Here is a 22,829-nt window from a genome sequence, read left to right on the forward strand (position 1 = left end):
TCAATGACTTTTGTTTTGTTTTTGTTTTTTGTTTTTTGTTTTGTTTTGTTTGGGTCACACCCGGCAGTGCTCAGGGCTTATTCCTGGCTCCAGGCTCAGAAATCGCTCCTTGCAGGCATGGGAGACCATATGGGAGTCCGGGATTCGAACCACTGTCCTTCTGCATGAAAGGCAAACGTCTTACCTCCATGCTATCTCTCCGGCCCTCTCAATGACTTTTGTAACACCATTTTAAGACATACTAATAATCACAAACTTGTTTTCATTGATATATATATATATTAGCACCAGGTGGTGCTAAGGGGTTACTCCTGGTTCTGCACTCAGAAATCACTCCTAGCAGGCTCAGGCGACCATATGGGATGCTGCAAATCGAACCTGGGTCCATCCCAGGTCGACTACGTGCAAGCAAACACTCACCAACTGTGCTATCGTTCCGGCCCCATAGATCTATTTTGTTAATCCCTTTTGCCATTATGTTGTGACAATCAATATCAAGTAAAATTTGTTTGTTCCTGCTAAGAGGGCAGCCTTAGGGGATAGGAATGAAACTGGGGAATTGGTGGAAGGAAAATCACACTGGTGGTTTGATTGGTATTAAATATGAATATTTAAAACAGCTGTACTAAGAATAACTTGGGGGCCGGAGAGATAGCATAGCCGCGTTTGCCTTGCAAGCAGCCGACCCAGGACCAAAGGTGGTTGGTTCGAATCCCTGCATCCCATATGGTCCCCTGTGCCTGCCAGGAGCTATTTCTGAGCAGATAGCCAGGAGTAACTCCTGAGCACTGCCGGGTGTGACCCAAAAACCAAAATAATAATAATAATAATAATAATAATAATAATAATAATAATAATAATAATAATAATAATAATAAAATAAAGAATAACTTGGTAAATCAAGGTGTTATAAAAAATGTTTTAACCCCCAAAAAGGTCGCATAAATTATCAAGAGATATGGCAATTATTAAAACAAAGATCAGATTCAGAAACATCTCAGAAATTCAATAATTTCCTAATTTGAAGCCTACCTGTTTTTGTTGGGGAGCCATGCCCAACGGTGCACAGGGCTTACTCCTGGCAGGATCAGGGTTCACTCCTGACAGGCTTAAGGGACCATTTGTGGTGCCAGGGACTGAAACCAGGTGGGCCTCATGCAAGGCAAAAACCCTACCAATTGTACTATTTCTTCTGCCCTGGAGCATACTTATGCAATAGAAAATATATCCTTTTAAAGTAAATTTGGATGACAGTTTTAATTATTTTCATATATTTTAAAGCGATCAGCAGAGAATTTGCTAATAAAATATCAAGACAGATGCAGTCTGAGCTAGCACTCATACTGTAAGTCCAAGTTCATGAATAATAAAAAAAAAAAAAATGGAGGGCCGGCACGGTGGCGCTAGAGGTAAAATGCCTGTCTGCCTTCCCAGCGCTAGCCTAGGACGGACCGTGGTTGGATCCCCCGGCGTCCCATATGGTCCCCCAAGCCAGGAGTGACTTCTGAGCGCATCGCCAGGAGTAACCCCTGAGCATCACCGGGTGTGACCCAAAAAAACAAAAAAAGAAAAAAGAAAAATGGACATGATCATAAATTATCCTCGAGGAGTTCACAAAAAATCTCAGCCACATGGCACTGTGGCTTCATTTTAAATGTTATATAAAATAGTTATTTAAAATAAATATCCCAAAATATAGGCATAAAAGAATATAAAGGTAGTTACCAGGGTATGAAAGGAAGGCAAGGAGTGAGGAGTCACTGTTTAATGGGTCAGAGTTTTCGTTTTACAAGATAGTAAGTTTTGGAGACAGCAGTGATAATGGGAGCTCATCTTTAAGACTGTTTAATCTCACTGAACTTACACCTAAAACTTATTAAGATGGTAAATTTTATACTGTATTTTTCCACAATAAAAGTATTAAGCAAAATATACAAGAAAAAAGACTAAAAGTAGATTAATCTGAAAATAAAATCCTGAAAGCAGTCATAAAGCAAATCCCTACACCCTTTTAAAAGGAGTTAAAAATTTTGCACTTACGGGGCTGGAGAGATAGCATGGAGGTAAGGCGTTTGCCTTTCATGCAGGAGGTCATCGGTTCGAATCCCAGCGTCCCATATGGTCCCCCGTGCCTGCCAGGAGCAATTTCTGAGCATGGAGCCAGGAGTAACCCCTGAGCACTGCCGGGTGTGACCCAAAAACCACAAAAAAAAAAAAAAAAAAAAAAAAATTTTGCACTTACCTTCATATTTAAAATGGTAACATTTTCCAAGCAATAAAACGGGGGAATTTCTACTAAAATATGTCTTTGTTTTCAATACCCAACCTAAACAACAAGAGAAAAAGAGAGAGAGAGGAGAAATAGTTTCAAGTTAAAGGATTTCAAACTAAAAGTTCAACAGTATTTTTAAATTTAATTTCAAATCATCAATGATCAACTATGAATGTGTAATGTTCACCGAGTTACAAAATATCTAGACAATAAGCTAAAAAATGAAAGCCATTTGTGGTCCTTTCAAATACAGTGGGAAAAAAAGTAACTCCCGTCTGTTCATTTTTCAAAGATGAGAGAAAATAATATAATTAAAAATCACTTCCAAAAAAATAAGCTTCAAATGAAAAGAAAGACCCTTTAAGAAAAAGATTCCTTCCCAGCATTAGCCTCTGGCAATCCTCTGTCCCTAGTCACTAGCCCCTAAAAAAATTCTGATTACTCGACGCCTGAGGCCCTGCAAGGACACACATTTCACAAGCCCGGATTTGTGGTACTTTCAAAGCTCAGCCACACTCATGTGATGCCTATTTTCTCTCCCTATTTCTATTTCCTGTGCAGATCATGCAAAACCTCAAGCTGTACTTCCTTCAGCACTCCAGGAGGCTAGGACAGAAAACAAGGATTTCTCCCAAGGCCTAGACTACAGTTTTACTTGTCTATGAAGGCAAGGCAGAACTGAAAATCCACCAATAACAAACACACAAATGATTTACAGAATTACAGAATTTCTTTTTGGTTTCGTTATTTAGTTTTGCTTGGCTGGTTTGCATATTAATGTTTAAAAAAATTAAATTGCATTTCATGTTTAAAAAACCCTGTAAGGAATGTACCACTGCTCTTTGCCTAGGCTTACTACTAATCGAGCTACCAGAACACTAGATTACAGAGAGAAAAAAATTAAGGATATAAAAACCATGGGCCAGAGCGGTGGCACAAACGGGAAGGTGTTGGCCTTGCATACACCAACCTAGGACAGACCACGGTTCGATCCCCCAGCATCCCATATGGCCCCCCAAGCCAGGAGCGATTTCTGAGCACATCACCAGGAGTAACCCCTGAGCATCACCGGGTGTGGCCCAAAAATCAAAAAACAAAAAATAAAGGATATAAAAACCAGACTGCATAGGAACACACAGATGGGAGTATAGGTAAGAGCCATAGTAAGAAGAATGATAAGTTCCTCTTCTATGTAATGAAAAGAAAGTATTAGAATTTATGCTCTTCCCCAATCCCTCTCCCCTCTTTAAATATTTTAATTAACATGGTGAGAGGTCATTTAGGGACACAACCAGCAGTGCTTGAAGGTTACTCCCAGTTGTGTTTTCAGTAGATTATTTGGTCCTGGGGATCAAACTGTTATGGGCTCACACACAAAGCCCAATCTTTTACTCTCTCCAACCCATCTCCAAATTTTTTTTTCCCCCCAAGACTTGGTGGGTCAACTCCATTTTTTTTTTTTTTTTTTTTGGATTTTGAGCTATGCTCAGGGGTTACTCCTGAATATCTGCTCAAAAATAGCTCCTGGCAGGCACGGTGGACCATGTGGGATGCCGGGATTTGAACCAACCACCTTAGGTCCTGGATAGGCTGCTTGCAAGGCAAACACCACTGTGCTATCTCTCCGGCCCCATTTTTAATTCTAAATTTCAATCTAGGGGCCAGAGTAGTGGCACAGGTGGTAGAGCATTTGCCTTGCATGCACAAACATAGGACAGACTGTGGTTCGATCCTCCTGGCATCCCATATGGTCCCCCAAGCCAGGGTTGATTTCTGAGCACATAGCCAGGAGTAACCCTGAGTATCACCAGATGTGCCCCCCAAAAAAGCAAATAAATAAATAAGTTGAAATCTATATCAACAAGGAGATGAAACAAAGGCAAATTTAAAAGGTGCAGTTTTCTAAATGAAACCTAAGAAAAATAGGTAAAATGCTGGTACAAGAGTACAATGGGGAAGGCACTTGCCTTCATTCAATTGGCTGACCCCAGTTAAATCCTCAAGCACTATATATGGTTCCTCTTAGCACTGCCAGGAGTGATCCTTGAACTGAGAACCAGGATTAAGCCTTGAGCACAGCCAGGTGAGGTGGTAGGGACAAAGGGGAGGAGAGGAAGGAGGAGAAGATAGAGGAAAAGAAGGAAACGAAGAAAGGAAAGAAAAAAAAGTAGGTAAGATTTGCAAGAACCCAAAGAACACACGGAGAGATAGCATGGAGGTAATTCGTTTGCCTTGCATACAGAAGGATGGTGGTTTAAATCCTAGCATCTCATATAGTTCCCTGAGCCTGCCAGGAGCAATTTCTGAGCATAGAGCCAGGAGTAACCCCTGAGCACTGCTGGGTGTGACCATAAAGAAACAAACAAACAAAAAAGAAAAAAACCAAAGAACACAAAATAAAACACAAAGAACACAGAAATAATAAGGCTGATATCTATACTGTCAAGGACCCAAGAGAAAGGTCATTTCCTTATTAATATGTTTTTGTGGGGTTTTTTTTGTTTTTGTTTTTTGGTTTTTGGGCCACACCCGTTTGATGCTCAGGGGTTACTCCTGGCTATGCGCTCAGAAATCGCCCCTGGCTTGGGGGGACCATATGGGACGCCAGGGGATCGAACCATGGTCCGTCCTACGCTAGCACTTGCAAGGTAGACACCTTACCTCTAGCGCCACCTTCCCGGCCCCTCCTTATTAATATGTTTAAAGAAAGTCAAGTTTCTAGGAACTGGAGCAATGGTGCAGCGGTAGGGCATTGGCCTTGCACATGGCTGACCCAGGACGGACCAAGGTTCGAACCCCCGGCATCCCATATGGTCCCCCAAGCCAGGAGCTATTGCTGAACACATAGCCAGGAGTAACCCCTGAGCGTCACCAGGTGTGGCCCAAAAATAAAAATTAAAATGTCAAGTTTCTATATCTCATAAACTCATAAAGGAAGGTTAAAAAATAAAGTATATTGCTCTTTTTTTTTTTTTTTTTGGTTTTTGGGCCACACCCGGTGGTGCTCAGGGGTAACTCCTGGCTGTCTGCTCAGAAATAGCTTCTGGCAGGCACGGGGGACCATATGGGACACCGGGATTCGAACCAACCACCTTTGGTCCTGGATCGGCTGCTTGCAAGGCAAACGCCGCTGTGCTATCTCTCCAGGCCCCATATATTGCTCTTAACTCTTCAGTTCTATGTGATGGTTTGTCTTTAGTGCAACACAAGACTAACAGTGATAAGAGCCAAAAAGAAGAAAACAGTATAGGGGTTAAGGTGACAGTCTGCATGTGCCAGTCTTACATGTGACATTCTGAATTCAATCCTCAGCCTACATAGTCCCCAAACCCAAGCATCACTAGATGTAGCTCTTGGAGGCCCTTCTGCACCACTGAGGTCATCACTAGCACTGCATACTCAGAATCTCATACCGAACTACTTAGCCCAATTGACCAAGAATCATCAAGAGTGTCCCCAGACTCCCAAACTACTGCTTGGGAGGCTTCCCCAAAATAAATAAATAACCCTAAGTTGTGTTCAATAATTTAGGGAACAGTAAGACCTGGAAGTAACAAAGGCCACTTGGATACCATTTCAAGACTTATGTGAACTTGAATATGTCACTCAAACTCAACTTTCTAATTTACAAAACTTGAGTATCATTATCTATAACTGAGAGAGGAGATTAGTCCAGAGAGAGCATGAAGCTTAAGACACAAGACTTACATATAGCTCCTATGCACCACTGGGTATGCCCCCAACAATCCCCCCAAAAAAGAGATAAACTATTTAAATAAGAAGGTACATTAATTACCTATCCTGCTAGAAAATGATCTATTAGATCTTCCTATGCCACTCACTCATACTATACAAACTCTAAAACAAGAAAATATGAAAAACATTTTAGAATCAAAATCAAACTGATAGGACCAGAGAGATAGTGCAGGGGTAAGGCTCTTCTTGCCTTTTATGTGGTTGGTTCTGATTCAAAGCCCTGAACCACATAGGGTCCTCTGAGCAGCACCAGGAATGATTCCTGAGCACAGAGACAGGAATAGTCCCTGATCATCACCAGATGCAGCCCAAAAACAAACCAAAAAAATCAAACTGAACCTCTATGTACTGCCAGAATTTTTTTCTGTCCAATTTTTTGTTTGTTTTTGTTTTGGGGGTCACACCCAGTGGGGTTCAGGAGTTACTCCTGGCTCTGTGCTCAGATCACTCCTGGCAGGCTCAGGGGACCATACTGGATACCAGGGATCAAACCAGGGTCAGCAGTGTGAGAAGCAAACACCCTACCCACTATGCTATCACTCCGGCCCCCATACTATCCAATTTTAAAGCTTACAAAGCTTTAATGTAATGAAACAAGTATCTTATTGGTAGAGAATAAACATAGAGATAGATGAAGTACAGAAACCCAGGGCTGGAGCAATAGTACAGCAAGTAAGTTGGGTAGGGCATATCCCAGATGGTTCCCTGTGTACCACTAGGAGTAATTCCAGAATGCAGAGCCAGAAATAACCCTTGAGCCTGCCAGGTGTAGCCCAGAAAGAACAAAAATTTACAATGAGAATTGATTTTTTAAAATCACAGAAACTCTGTGGCCAGGAATACAGCCTAGTGGTAAAGCATTTGATTTTTGACTCTTCTATCTACATTCCTTACATAACAGTTTCACTCATCAAAAAAATATGAAAAAGGCCAGAGAGAGAACATAAGGTTAAGATGCATGGATGACCCCAGTTTGATCTCAGTTCCACAAAGTAGCCTCGAGTATTCCCAGGTCCAGTCCTGATGGCCTCCCAAGTATAACCAGGCAAAGCACTACAGAAACTGGAGCGCCACAGGGGGTGCCTAGGAAATCCCAGCATGCCCAGTAGCACCATGACCTTGAACTCCTGGCACCCTTGACCAAGAATTGCCTGAAGGAGGCATAGCACAGGAGATTAAAGCACTTCCTTACTCACAAACAAGTTGGTATGGTTTATAGTCCCCCCAGCACCACTAGGAATGACCCCTGAGCATAGAGCCTGAAGTAAGACTTGGTCACTACTTGGTGTATCCCCCCTTCCATGTCTTACCCCCCAAAAATTATAGCGAGGGAGTGTAAAGACAGAGCAGACAGGTGAGAGAGTACAGGGGAGGGCAGAAGGAAAACTGGGGTCATTGGTGGCAAGAGAGGTGCACTGGTGAAGGGTTTTGGACATTCTATGACTCAATATTAACAACTTTGTAATTATCTCACAGTGATTCAACTAAAAAGTCATTTATTGGGCCCGGAGAGATAGCACATCGGCGTTTGCCTTGCAAGCAGCCGATCCAGGACCCAAGGTGGTTGGTTCGAATCCCGGTGTCCCATATGGTCCCCCGTGCCTGCCAGGAGCTATTTCTGAGCAGACAGCCAGGAGTAACCCCAGAGCGTTGCCGGGTGTGGCCCCAAAACTAAATAAATAAATAAATAAATAAATAAATAAATAAATAAATAAATAAATAAATGTCATTTATTAAAATAAAACAAAACTTTTTTTGTTTTTTGGGCCACACCCAGTGATGCTCAGGGGTTACTCCTGGCTATGCACTCAGAAATCGCTTCTGACTTGGGGGACCATATGGGACTCCAAGAGATCGAACCGTCCTAGGTTAGCACGTGCAAGGCAAACAAACACCCTACCACTTGCGCCACTGCTCCAGCCCAAAATGAAAAGATTTTTAAATGTTAAATTAAGAGTAGGTAAATGATACACATCGTCAAATATATCCTTGAGCTTACATGATTTTTAAGTCATGGTACTTACTATATTTCATGTTGTTCCAAGCAGATATAAATTTAGTTTTCAGCTTGTCGACTTCATCTGTTCCTGTGGCCTCCATATTCAAATTCTAAAAAATTAGCCATCACTTGATTGCATTCTTCTGTAGAGTTTAACCTTTTGTACTGACTTAAAAAAAATTAAAAAGAATAAAAGAAAAAGAGAAAAAAGTAGCAATAAGTATATTTCATATGTTGCCATGCTTGCTAAGTTTACTTATTAAGTGATTCAACGTGAGCTGGGAAAATGCAAACCAATCTCTCATTTTACAGAACAGAATATTATGTCATCCATAAATACTTTAATTACAAAAACATTTAATACCAAATATACAACAATAAAATTAACACCAATCGTTTCCCCCAGGCATTCACAATTAAGTACAGTAAATAAATCAGCTAGTAACACTGTTCAGCTTTGGTGCTAATGAGACCATCAAGATTTATTTGTAATTAGGGAAGGTGATTTGAAGTCTTATGAAAAATGGCTCTTCAGAATGGAGGCTTCCATTCTAACTGGAATGGATGGGCTCTTCTTTCAGAGAGTTCTTTAGTTTTCTTTTCTTTATTGTTTTTGGTTTGGGGGCCACACCTGGCCAAACTCAGGGGTCACTCCTGGCTCAACACTCAGGAAATACTTCTAGTGAAATATTTCTCTGTTAAACTTTACTTTTTTGTAAAATCTTTATTTAAGCACCACGTTTACAAACATGTTTGTAGTTGGGTTTCAGTCATAAAAAAAAGTACACCCCCTTCACCAATGCAACCTTTCCACTATCAATGCTTCCCATCTCCCTCCTCCCCCACCCCCTGTCTCTTTCACCCCTTCCATTCCCTGTTTCTTTCACTCATTATCATTGTCATGATAGCTGTTGGTGTAGTTATTTCTCTAACTACACTCACCAATCTTTGTGGTAAGCTTCATATCATGGTCTGTCTGGTCCTTCCATGTCTCTGGGTGTTATTACCATATTGTCTTTTATTTTTCTTAAATCCCACAGATGAGTGAGACTATTCTGTGTCTGTCTCTCTCCCCCTGACTCATTGCACTCAGCATAATAGTTTCCATGTCCATCCATGTATAGGAAAATTTCATGACTTCATCTCTCCTGAAGGCTGCAGAATATTCCATTGTGTATATGTACCACATTTTCCTTAGCCATTCATCTGTTGAAAGGTATCTGGGTTGTTTCCAGATTCTGGCTATTGTAAATAGTGCTGTAATGAACATAGGCATGCAGAGGGCATTTTTGTATTGCGTTTTTGTGTTCCTAGGTTATATCCCTAGAAGTGGTATTGTAGGATCATATGACAGCTCAATTTCCAGTTTTTTGAGGAATAGTGTTTTACTTTCTAAAGTAAGATAGTTCATACATAACCTTCCTATATCACTCCTGCAGCTTTTCCTACTTCATTTGCTCTGTCACTCACTAGCTAGGGACCATACTTGCTCCTAGGGTTCAAACACTGGTTGCAATACATATGAGGGTCACATGCTTGGCCTTACATACTAGGACACTTGGTTGGAATGTGCTGGAAACCACATCCTTTGCTTACGGCACCAGGCATGACAAACCCCTGCCTCATCATCAGTGCAGGCATGCTATTACTGAGTTGGGCTCTGGGCCTAAAGCCACCACATTGTACTTGAAAATAAAATGGCTTAGAGCAAGCCCCGCAACCAAGCATGCATACAAATCACCTCAATCCAGTGCAAATTCTGAAATCCAGTGCATGCAACCTCTGATCAAAATGAAGGAAAAAGAAAAAAAAAATTTAAGAGGGAGAGATCAGGAGAAAAAGAAATAAATCTATTTTTCAAAGTAGAATGACTTTTTCTTTACAATATAAGAACTAAGCTACAAGAGTCAGAACTAAGGTCACAAGAGGAACGAACACACATGTCTGGGTATATGTGAGGCCTTGAGTTCAATCCTCAGTACCATGTGAACCCTAGTGTTGATGGAAATGAACCTGGCTCCAAAACAGCCAGACTCCAGGCACTGGACTGGGGAGGTGACCCAAAGGGCTGAAATGCAGGTTTTACAAGAGAAAAACTCAACTTGAATACCTGGCACCATATGTTCCCCTGAGCAGAGTTGGGAGCAGCCCTAAAAGTGTCAAATATGGCATCCAAACAACTACAAAAAGATAAAACCCTGCATTTTGCTTCAACACAAACAGAAATGGAGAGTGTTGTACTAAGTGAAATAAGGCAGGACAAGGACATACATGACTGGTAGGTGACAAACAAAAGAGCCACTGTCCATGAGGTGACCAAGACAGAGGGACCTAGGAGCATTCAATGAACCATGGTGAAGGATTTTGGTACTTGGATGGTGATGGCTGTGGTGGTGGCAACAATGTGCCTATAAATAGAAACATTTCTACTCCTATATTCAATGCTTCATCAACCTAAATTAAAATTTCAAGAAAAATGTAGGTCTATCTAGGGCCTGAGCAGTGGCAAAAGCAGTAGGGCATTTGCCTTGCACATGCTAACCTAGGACGGACCTCGATTCAATCCCCCAGCATCCCATATAGTCCCCAAGCCAGGAGTAATTTCTGAGCACAGAGCCAGGAGTAACTCCTGAGTGTCACCAGGTGTGCCCCCCCCCCCGTCCAAAAATTTACGTCTAGAGAAATAGAAGCACAAGAGTTAAAGTACTTGCCTTGCACACAGCCAACGCTGGTTCATCCCCAGCACTTCATATGGTCCTTAGAAACCCACCAGGAGTGATCCCTGAGCACTGAGCCAGAAATCAGCCTGAGTACAACCATGTGTAGTCCAAAAATCAAAAGAAATTAAAAAACCTTCTATTAACATAATGCAAAATGTTGAGACACTTGAAGTCTTCCCATTAAATCCAGAACAAGGCAAGGGCATTCCTTCTCACCTCTCTTTTTTTAAATTGCACACAAAGTCTATCTAATATAGTAACATAATCCCCCAAAAAGAAAGTGAGAGTTGTATAGGATTGAGAGGAAAAAAATTAAATGTTTTTCTTCAAGACACTGTGACTGAAAACTTAGAGGGAAAAGTCAACCACTCTAAAGAAAAATAATTTTCCTGGAAATAATAAATGAAAAAGTTTGCAGGATACAAGATTGAAGTACAAACCAATCACTTTCCTTTCAACTTAGGGTTGAAATTAAAAACACACTATCATTTATAATATACCCCAGATCCTTGAAATACATATATATTTATACATATATATATACCTATACCTATGTATATATTTCAAAACCTTGAAATACATGTGTGTATAAATATATACATACATATAAAAGATACATGCACAAGAGCAACATGAAGAAAATTACAAAGTTCTGAAAAGGTAACAAAAGAACTAAACAGGGGCCAGAGAGATCGCACAGCAGTAGGGCGTTTGCTTTGCAAGCAGCCGACCAAGACCAACGCTGGTTCGAATCCAGCATCCCATATGATCCCCAGCACCTACCAGGAGCGATTTCTGGGTTTAGAGCCAGGAGTAGCCCCTGAACACCACCAGGTGTGGCCCAAAAACTAAAACAACAACAACAAAAACCAAAAGAACTAAGCAATGGAAAAATATTAAAAGTTCACAAACAGGAAGATTCAATGCTCTCAAGCTATCATTTCTTATCAATTTGATCTTTAGCTTTAATGTAATCTCAAAGTTGTTTATTTTATAGATACAAACAAATTAGTTCTAAACTTTATACAGAGGCAAAAAGCCCAGAACACAGGACCAAATACTGAAGAACGCAGTAAATTAGAGGGACAAGAATATGGCTTATGGGGAAAGCACGAGCCTTGCATATGCAAAGGCCTAATTTCAATCTCTGGCACCAAATCCTCCCTTTTCCCCAGCACCATACCATAAAATAAAACCCAAAGGACCTGGAGTATGGTCATGACTTTTAACTAGAATACCCAAGGCACAGTCCCCACAGAAATCAATGATAATCTAAATGTTCTTCATTCAAATTCATAATTTCTGCTCTTTGAAAAAACTGTTAGGTATAGAAATTAAGTCACAGACTAAGAGAAATCATTTTCAAGGACAATTCTGACAAACACAACCCAATCTCAAAATGAGTTGGAGACCTTAGGACAGCTGATCAATGAAGGTGACGAGTAAGCAGAGAAACCTACATCTACATCAGATGCCATCAGGAAAACCAGAAACATTAATGAGAACATTAATTTGGATACTTACCTATCAGAATGGTCAAAATCCAAAACATTGGCCATCGCTATTTACTGGTTAGGATGTGTACTTGCTAGTACAAAAATGGTACAGCCACTCTCGACTGATTTGAGAGTCTTTATAAAACTACCTATTTCTCTCCTTACTACCTAGCAATTTACACTTCTTGAAATGTATTCGAAGACACTGAAATTTTATATCCACACCAAAAAAAAAATTGCAAAGATGTTTCTAGAAGGTTTATGATGAATGGCCAGACCTTGGAAGCAACTAAGATATCCGTTAGTAGGTGAGCAGATAAATAAATTGTGAGCCATGCAGACAACTGAATATTATTCAGCATTAAAGGGAAAAAAACTAAACTATCTTGCCAGGAAAAGAGAAGAAAACTAAATATATAATACTAGATGAAAGAAGCCAATCTGAAAAGGCTACATTCTGCATGATTCTAACTGTCTGACATTCTGGAAAAGGCCAAATGATGGAGACAGTAAAAAGATCAGTGGCTGCCAGGGATTGGGGGTGGAAGGATAAGGAATGAACAGGCATAAGATAGAGGTTTTTTAGTGCAAAGGAATTATTCTCTGTGCTATTATAATGGTGAGCACACGTCAAACATTTATCTGAAATCACAGAATGTACAACACCAAGCATAAACCTTCACTGTAAAGTATGACTCTGGGGTGAAAAGAATATGTCAATGGAGGCTCACCAGCTGCAACAGCTCTACCCTCCAGTGCGAGATGTTGACAGAGGGAGAAATATGTTAGAGGTGCAGAAAAGCCACGGGTACAACTACACGTTATACACAGATAGCTGTATAACTACCACTCAATTTTTCTGGGAATCTAAAATTGCTCTAGATAATAAAGCAAAAAAATACCCAAAATGGGGGCCGGAGAGATAGCACAGAGGTAGGGCGTTTGCCTTGCATATGGCCACTCCAGGAAGGACCCAGTTAGATTCCTGGCATCCCATATGGTCGTCCAGCCTGCCAGGGGCAATTTCTGAGTGCAAAGCCAGGAGTAAACCCTGAGCGCCACTGGGTGTGGCCCCAAAAAACCAATCAATCATCAATTAATCAATCAAGCAAGCAATAAAGTTTAAAAAATAGATACTCAAAACAGTAAAAAAAATAATAAAGACCAGCAAGTATATGAAAGTGAAATATGTATGCATACACATGTACCCCAACTTATACATGCATGCAGAAAACCATGTCTAGGAGCCTATAATGTGGAAAGTGAAGCAGCAACCAGAGCATAGAAGTGTGGATCCAACTGGCTAATCACATGGGACTGACTCCAAGGGTTGGTTCTCTTTGGTCCCCGAGCACCTCTGGAAGCAACCCACAAGCACTGAGCTGAGAGGAGCACAAATAGCAAAAAGGACAAGAAAATATCCAAGGGGCCAGAGAGATAGCATGGAGGTAAGGCATTTGCCTTTCATGCAGGAGGTCATCGGTTCGAATCCCGGCGTCCCATATGGTCCCCCGTGCCTGCCAGGAGCAATTTCTGAGCATGGAGCCAGGAATAACCCCTGAGCACTGCCGGGTGTGAGCCAAAAATCACAAAAAAAAAAAAAAAAGGAAAGAAAGAAAATATCCAAGATGAAAGGCCACATTTCCTTTCTTCACTTATCTTGATTAGGTCACTTCTACTGAGCCTCATTTAAAATCATCACAAATGCAAGCAGGAATGATAGCACAGCAAGTAGGGCATTTGCCTTGCATGTGTCTGGCTTGAGTTCAATCCCCACCATCCCATATGGTCCCCTGAACACCACCAGGGATTATTCCTGAGTGCAGTCAGGAGTAACCCCTGAGCATCGCCAGGCATGGGCCAAAAACAAAACAAAACAAAAATCACAAATGGGGGCCGGGCGGTGGCGCTGGAGGTAAGGTGCCTGCCTTGCCTGCGCTAGCCTAGGACGGACCGCGGTTCGATCCCCCGACGTCCCATATGGTCTCCCAAGAAGCCAGGAGCAACTTCTGAGCGCATAGCCAGGAGTAACCCCTGAGCGTCACAGGGTGTGGCCCAAAAACCAAAAAAAAAAAAAAAAAAAAATCACAAATGATTCAAAAATACAGTGTGTGACTGAAAAATGGGGTAAATAAAATGAAAGATGGGCCTAGGTCAGGTTAACTTCAAACAGAAACAACTCTAGCACTCAATGAGAATCTGCAAAGATGTTCCATTACAAAATTCCCAATGGTCTGTAAAAAGATGAAATTGCTTAGACAGAGTCCTTCTCCCAGCTAGTCACAAGCATAAACTTTACTTTCTCTCTTGTGACTCTCCAGAGCAGTTAAGGCTGCATTAACGGGCTTGGATAATAGTCCCTGTCAATTGGTAAAACATTTTCTCCTTAAAATAAGAGTAGAGTAAGGAGGATGGGGGGAATTAATACGTATGCTTGTTCAATCTATTTGGTTTTGTTCTTTTGTTTTGGGGGGATCATACCTATAAGTCATGCACTATATTTTTGAATCATTTGTGATTTTTCTTATTTTCTTTTCTTTTTGGCCCATGCCTGGCTTGCACTCAGGAATAACTTCTGGTGGTCTTCAGGGGACCATATGGGATGGTTGGAACCAAACCCAGGCCAGACACATGCAAGGCAAGTGCCCTACCTGCTGTGCTATCACTTCCACTCCCCTTTGTGATGATTTTAAATCATGTAGTTTGCTCCCAGAGGTGCTCAGGGACCAAATAGAACCTGGACGCAAACCACAAGCACTGAGCTGGGAGGAGCACAAATAGCAAAAAAAGAAAAAGAAAATATCCGAGATGAAATGCCATGACTGGCAAACTTGAACGACCATATGGGATGCCAGGAATTTGAACCTGGGTCCATCCCGGGTAGGCCACATGCAAGGCAAATGCCCTACCACTGTTCTATCACTCTGGCCCAAACACATTTTTTGTTTTGTTTTGTTTTTTGGGTCACACCCGGCAGCGTTCAGGGGTTACTCCTGGCTCTATGCTTAGAAATCGCTCCTGGCAGGCTTGGGGAACCATATGGGTGCTGGAATTCGAACCACCGTCCTTCTGCATGCAAGGCGAACGCCCTGCTTCTATGCTATCTCTCCAGCCCCCAAAACACATTTTTAGTCAAAAAATAGTCTTGGGGCCTGAGAACCCAAGGTTAAGCCACTCCCAGATACGGTCCAAACATCAACAACAAAAATAACTTTAGTTTTTCCCATCAGCTAAAGAGTAAACAAAAACTCCCTAACATATACATGTTGGTAGGGCAGGAACAAAAACACATGCTTTGCATGTGGCTCACCTGAGTTTGATCCTCAACATCCCATATGATCCTTTGAGCCCTTCCAGGAGTCAGCCCTGAGAACTGTCAGATGTAGCCCACCTCCCCCAATATAAAATAAGGAGCATTTCAGTAAACATATAAAGCAACCAGGCAAGTTTAATTCCTAAACTGTATCACTAATTATCTGAAAAGCAGATTAAAAACTACACAGTTCTTCAGGAAAGAAGAGCCACAGACAGCATGGTCTGAAAATCACCGATTGAGACCTAGATGTCATTTTTCGAGTCACTTTTTCTAACCATAATCATGCATTAAGACAGACGATAAATTATAAACTGATAAATGTAAAAAGTACTCAAACCAAGGTCCTTGAAGGGCAGGTGAAGGTAATCAGCCTCTCCCATCTGGCAACAAAGAGAATATTTTATCCACTGAGGATTTAAAGCCAACTTAAAGCTCCTGACAGAACTTTAGGCGTTGATTCCACAGAATATATCTCAGACTCAGAGTCGGACGATGCGATAAAAATTCGGCAGCCTTCCAGAATTTGCGTATGCTCGGGCATCTTTCCCAAGTGCTATTCTGCAGCACAATGAAATAGAGATATTGATTGGGAATTTTTGAGGTGCTCTTAGCTATACATTCAAGTAAAATGAACTGTGAGGCCTGCTCCATGCTTTTCATCAACTGAAACCTTTTCTAGCTGCTTGCATTTTCAGTAAAAAATATCAATTCTCAGTCTGACCTTGAAAGGCTCTAAATGTGGGGCTCTGTCCTCTCTACTCTTTTTTTTTTTTTTTTTTTTTTTTTGGTTTTTGGGCCACACCCAGTGATGCTCAGGGGTTACTCCTGGCTGTCTGCTCAGAAATAGCTCCTGGCAGGCACGGGGGACCATATGGGACACCGGGATTCGAACCAACCACCTTTGGTCCTGGATCGGCTGCTTGCACGGCAAACACCCTGTGCTATCTCTCCGGGCCCCCTCTCTACTCTCTTGTTTCTTCACCCTGATTCCGTTTTGGGTTGACAGAATCATCACTTTTTTGATTGAACTAGAACGCTGGGAAGTTTCCAGTGTGTCATTCAAAACCTTCAGATGTATTTACTATTTTAGGTTCTCACTCAAATTCTAGGCCCTCCCAGCAGATGGAGGTAAGGCCTGTTGATCTCCAAGATAACAGGGTCTGAACAGCACCTTGTTCCTGGGTCCCAGCAATCAACTACCCACTCTGGTTGATGAGTATCACAAGAAGAGGCCCCAAACACCATGCTTAGAGGGACCATATCCTGCAAAAAATGTTCAATTCTACCTACTTTACCATTCAACTCACCTTTATTTTTTTTTTAATTTTTATTGTGACCAAAGTGCATTACAAATCTTTCACTGCATCATTTATGGTACATAGTGACAATGAATGAGGGGCCTTCCCACCACCAGTGCTGTCCTCCCTCCACCCCTTTCCCAGTATGCATCCCATATCTCCCTCCTCTATCCCCCAGTATGCTAGTGCAACTGGTCTCCACTTTACAGCTTGTTGTAGATTGAGCATCTATTCCACAGTCATTGGAGCTAAAAAGGATAAGAAAAAGGGGAGAAAAAAATTTGGTGACAACTACCAAAAAAAGAAAGAAGAGAGAGAGAGAGAGAAAAAAAGAAAAGAAAAATGGAAGAAAAAAGAAAAAAAATGGACCTGGCAAATAAAAATAAAAATAGATCTCTAAATAATAACCACAAGAGTGAAAAAGAATGAGAAAAGTGGAAGAAAAAAGAGAAGGAAAATAAAGTCAAAAACTAACAAATCAAAACAAAACAAGAAAAAGTATGGGTGCTGAAGTGGTAGGGTTTGGCGTTCCCCCCACTTTTTTTTTTTTTTTTTTTTTTTTTTTTTTGCATAGGCACAGTAAGCATTGGGGAAGAAAGGGAATTCCCATGGCCTAAGAGATTCAGGACAACTCACCCTTTATTGCCCCATTTACTCACTCCCATCCCCCCAGCTCCTTCTAGTAACTACTAACTGGTCTTAGAGGCTATAAGTTTGGTTTTGTTTTATTTAACTTATGCTTCTTCGTTTTTCCAATTATGGCCCCTTCTAACTTTGCTTCCTTCCTGTGTCCCCTTTTCTACCATTTGGCCCTCCAATATCAGGCCATCCACCCGTTATGTGATATCTACCTTAGTCCTCACAGAATATCTTGAGACCTTTGGGGGCCGGGAGTAGAATAGGCTCCCCCAGTTGAAACATAAAACAGTAATTAACTTTGTCCATATTAGTGAAATCATCATCACTTATTAAAATTCCAATTGGTTATGTTGTTGTTGTTGTTGTTGTTCAACTCCTTACTTACTTACCAATCTCCTAGCATTCAATCCGCAAGTTTAAAAATGAGCTGTGTGGGGCCCGGAGAGATAGCACAGCGGCGTTTGCCTTGCAAGCAGCCGATCCAGGACCAAAGGTGGTTGGTTCGAATCCCAGTGTCCCATATGGTCCCCTGTGCCTGCCAGGAGCTATTTCTAAGCAGACAGCCAGGAGTAACCCCTGAGCATCGCCAGGTGTGACCCAAAAACAAAACAAACAAACAAACAAACAAACAAACAAAAAAACTTAGCTGTGTGTAAGCTTAGTGTGCTTATCTGGGAAAAGTGGCGAGAAAAATGGCAAGTACAAAAAAAAAAAGAAGAGCAGTGGCTATGCTTGGACTATACACTATCAGATTGTAAGGTGAAGAAGAAATAAAGACAAAAAGATTCAAAAGAAAAAATAACATAATACAGGCATGACACATACTCATAAACTGACTTTTTAAAAAGGAACAATGGGTGACAGGAGCAATAACACAGCGGGTAGAGCCAGCGCCTTGCATGTGGATGATCCCTGTTCAATCCCCAGCATCCCACATGGTTCCTCCGAGCCCACCAGGAGTGGAACACAGAGCCAGTAGCAATCCCTGAGTATCACTGGGTATGGCCTGTAGAATAAAAATAAAAATATAAAGTCCAGGGGCCGAATAGCCTGGAGGTAAGGTGTTTGCCTTTCCTGCAGAAGGTCATAGGTTCGTATCCCGGCATCCCATATGGTCCCCGGAGCCTGCCAGGAGCAATTTCTGAGCATGGAGCCAGGTGTAACCCCTGAGCACTGCCGGGTGTGACCCAAAAACCAAAAAAAAAAATATATATATATATGTATGTATATATATGTGTGTATATATATATATGTGTGTATATATATGTGTGTGTATATATACGTATATATACATACATATATATATGTATATATATATAGTCCACAAGTTGGGTGAGGCTGCCCCAGGCACTGTGTTTTTAACCCCTCTGGCCGACAGGTCAGATGAAGCAAGGTAGTTGCAGGGAAGAAATAATACACAGCAGTTAGGAAAGATATTCATTGGAGTCAGCTAGCTTTATTCCTCAAGGTTTTTCTCTGCCATGAGTCTCTGCCATGTGTTTTCTTTGCTGAGCTCCCCCTGCCCTCTACTGCCTAATCCATAGGCTTTCTCTTTCTCCAGCCAAAAACTGACACTTTTTCTTTTCTATCCAGAAACACCACCCATCAGGGTGGGGTAAAGGCCTGTAATCCAGGTGGACTTTTACTTACCAAAAGAAGAGGTTAGGGAAACAGGAAGTTGGGGGAAGGGTTACAATGGCAAAAAATAAATAAATAAATAAGTAAAGGAACAATAAAATCAAAGATAGCACATGGGTTAAAGCAATGCCTTGCTGGCACCTGAACCCCACATAGTCCCTGGTATCACCACGAGTGGTTCTAGAGGTCCCTGAGTACTGCTGGGGTGGCCCAGAAATTTCCCCAGCATTCATTCTCAGATACAACAGGATAGCACTGCCTCCAGGACAGTCATCATAAACATTTTTTGTGATTCTCCAAGATGACATGCCAGGAACAAACACTAGAACAAGACACAATGACTTTGTAAAGATGCCATCAACGAACTATAGATGCTCTTGCCTCTCAAACATACAAAGTAGAACATCCACAGACTAAAATTTGACATCTGGTGTCCAGCAGGATCATAATATCAAACAACAGAAAACGAAAAACCAAGAGAAATATGCTGAGGGGAAGAGAGCAATTTCAGGGCCCACAAGATGGTACACCGAACAGGGCACCAGTTTTGCCTACAGCCCACCCAGGCTCAATCCCCAGCAAGCACTCATACTGTCCCCTGAGCACTAGCAAGAGAGATTTCCAAACACAGAACCAGGAATAACCCCTGAACATCTCCAGGTGTGATACACCGGGAAGGGGGGGGGGGGGGATTCAATATAAACCTTAACTTTTGAGGTTTAGAGCAAGTAGATGTGGTAAAATTTGATCAATTATGTAAATAAGATCTTTCTCAAGCCCCTTTCTATTAGTTACATTTGCCAAATAAAAGGCATCCATATTATTATGACTGGTAATTACATGTCATTGAAACAAAAAATATCATTTATTCATTCACCAAGTCTGTGAGTTGTTACTTCTGCAAGGCACCATGGGAGAGACAATGAACCTTGAAACTCTATTCCTATCCTCATTAATCTTACATTTTAATAAACAAGACAATTATAACTAAGCAACACAAAACTAAACATGGTAATAGCTCACACTACAAATACAAACAGTTAGTATTATTAAGAAATATTTCCTGGGCCAGGGAGATAGCTCAAAGGGCTAGAACCGTGGCAGGCCCTGCATTTACGAGATCCTAGTATCAGCCGGTGCTACCAAGTACTGGTGGGGAAGCCCCCCACTAAAAATAATAAGAGAAATATTTCCCTCCTTCCCAATAAGAATATTTACACACAATAACTACCAGAGTAACACAGAGTCACAACTGGCCTTCTTTTAATGCAAAGAACAAATACACACAAATAACAAATCTTTATATTCTAGGTGTAAATACAGGGTGGGAAGGGAACACTGTAAAGTTTTGTTAGGAATGAATTTAAATACTCTATAAACAACCGTCTATTGTTAAAGATTAATGCTGGAATTGTACCAAGGAGCAAAAGGGAGGGCATTGTCTTAAATGTTCACAACACAATTGTTTGTGCACACAAACATAATGCTTTCATATTATTTTTCTCTATCGCTTCTAACTTAAGATAATATTAAGCCATTTAATAAAAGAGAGCTTGGGCCCGGAGAGATAGCACAGGGGCGTTTGCCTTGCAAGCAGCGGATCCAGGACCAAAGGTGGTTGGTTTGAATCCCAGTGTCCCATATGGTCCCCCGAGTCTGCCAGGAGCTATTTCTGAGCAGACAGGCAGTAGTAACCCCTGAGCGCTGCCGGGTGTGGCCCAAAAACCAAAAAAAAAAAAGAGAGAGAGCTTGGGGCCAAGGAGGTGCCACTAGAGATAAGGTGTCTGCCTCACAAGCGCTAGCCAACCCCCCCCCCCCCCCCCCCCCCCCCCCCCGTGTCCCATATGGTCCCCCCAAGCCAGGGGCAATTTCTGAGCACATAGCCAGGAGTATCCCATGAGCATCAAACGGGTGTGGCCCGAAAAAACAAAAAAAAAAAAAAAAAGAAAAGAGAGCTATAGGGTTGGAGCAATAGCACAGAGGGTAAGTTTTGCCTTACATGTGGCTGACCCATGTTCAATCTCTGGCATCCCATATGGTCCCCTGATTTGCCAGAAGTGATTTCTGAGCGCAGTGTAAGGAGTAACCACTGAGCACCGGTGGGTGTGGCACAAAATCAAACAAAAAGAAAAAAAGAAAAGAGCTACAATAGAAAACCTTTAAAATTATACATTCCCGGGGCCCAGAGTACAGTGGTAATGCACTTGTCATGCATTCAGCCAACTCGGAACTCCAGCATCCCATAATGGTCCCCTGAGCCCACTGGGAGTGATTCTTGAGTGCAGAACCAGAAGTAACCCCTCAGTACTACACAGTATGGCCCCAAAATCAAAATAAGTAAACAAGTAAAACCTCCCATTTACAATCTGATATGTAACTGTTTTAGAGTTCCACCAACTATATATTAAGCTCATTTTTAAATTATTATGTCTAGGGGCCAGAGAGATAGCATGGAGGTAAGGCATTTGCCTTGCATGCAACAGGACAGTGGTTTGAATCCGGCATCCCATATGGTCCCCCGAGCTGCCAGGAGCGATATCTGAGCATAGAGCCAGGAGGAACCCCTGAGCACTGCCGGGTGTGACCCAAAATCCAAAAAAAAAAAAAAATTATTATGTCTAAAGAACTGGAGCAATAGTGCAAAAGGTAGGGTGCTTGTATACAGATGACCCAGGTTCAATCCCTGACATCCCATTTGATCTCCTGAGTCCACCAAGAGTAATTTCTGTGGCCAGGAATAACTCTTGATCACCGCCAGAGACAGCTCAAAAACAAAAAAATGTTTAAATAAAAAAATTATTATGTCTAAGAGTTTGAAAGATAACTGGTTTTTTAGGGAAAAAATGATTAAAAGTGGTTTAGTACAGCTTTTATTTTTAATTGATACCATAATTACATACACATAATAATAATTAAGTTACTTTGAACACACTTCGAACCTACTCTGTACATATTTTAATGGAATATAAGCTAAAAGAATAAAATGGCAAAGAATCTATATATGGCAAATCTGTCTGTAGAAAGAGAGTATCAGGGGCCGGAGAGATAGCACAGCGGCGTTTGCCTTGCAAGCAACTAACCCAAGACCTAAGGTGGTTGGTTCGAATCCTAGTGTCCCATATGGTCCCCCGTGCCTGCCAGGAGCTATTTCTGAGCAGATAACCAGGAGTAACCCCTGAGCACCACAGGGTGTGGCCCAAAATCCAAAAAAAAAAAAAAAAAAGAAAAAAGAAAAAAGAAAGTATCAGTATATTTAATCCAAAATTATATTTGTGTTGTAGGCTAGGCTAAATAAAAATATATATTGACATGACCATGACTCAAATTTCTCACTGGAGAAAAAATACAAACAATGAAATGAGAAAACTGAAGGATGGTAAATATGAACTTAATGGCTTTGAATTGAATCAAAGGTATCATATAAAAGTGCCCAAGGGTTATCCATGAAAGACATAGATGACAAAGAAAAGCCAATCACGGGGCTGGAGAGATAGCATGGAGGTAAGGCATTTGCCTTTCATGCAAGAGGTCATCGGTTCGAATCCCAGCGTCCCATATGGTCCCCCGTGCCTGCCAGGAGCAATTTCTGAGCATGGAGCCAGGAGTAACCCCTGAGCACTGCCGGGTGTGACCCAAAAACCACAAAAAAAAAAAAAAAAAAAAAAAAAAAAAAAAAAAAAAAAAAAAAAAAAAGA

General features: G+C 41.4%; 1 protein-coding gene across 2 annotated transcripts in view; it reads right to left on the minus strand.

Moving 5' to 3' along the window:
- The window catches only part of ATG4C (autophagy related 4C cysteine peptidase), an 88,676-nt gene that overhangs the window by 56,839 nt on the left and 9,008 nt on the right, over positions 1-22,829 (minus strand). Inside the window, exons 2-3 of one of the 2 annotated variants that reach the window (XM_049774413.1) lie at positions 8,053-8,192; positions 2,243-2,326 (exon numbers count right to left, since the gene is read on the minus strand). In XM_049774413.1, coding sequence (XP_049630370.1) covers positions 2,243-2,326; positions 8,053-8,128 — 160 coding nt within the window. In that variant the 5' untranslated portion in view covers positions 8,129-8,192. Of the gene's footprint in view, positions 1-2,242; positions 2,327-8,052; positions 8,197-22,829 lie in introns of both variants that reach the window. The other variant, XM_049774412.1, reaches the window with a different exon arrangement.

Source organism: Suncus etruscus, chromosome 6 (assembly GCF_024139225.1).
Source record: "Suncus etruscus isolate mSunEtr1 chromosome 6, mSunEtr1.pri.cur, whole genome shotgun sequence".
In the NCBI taxonomy this organism is placed as follows: Eukaryota; Metazoa; Chordata; class Mammalia; order Eulipotyphla; family Soricidae; genus Suncus; species Suncus etruscus.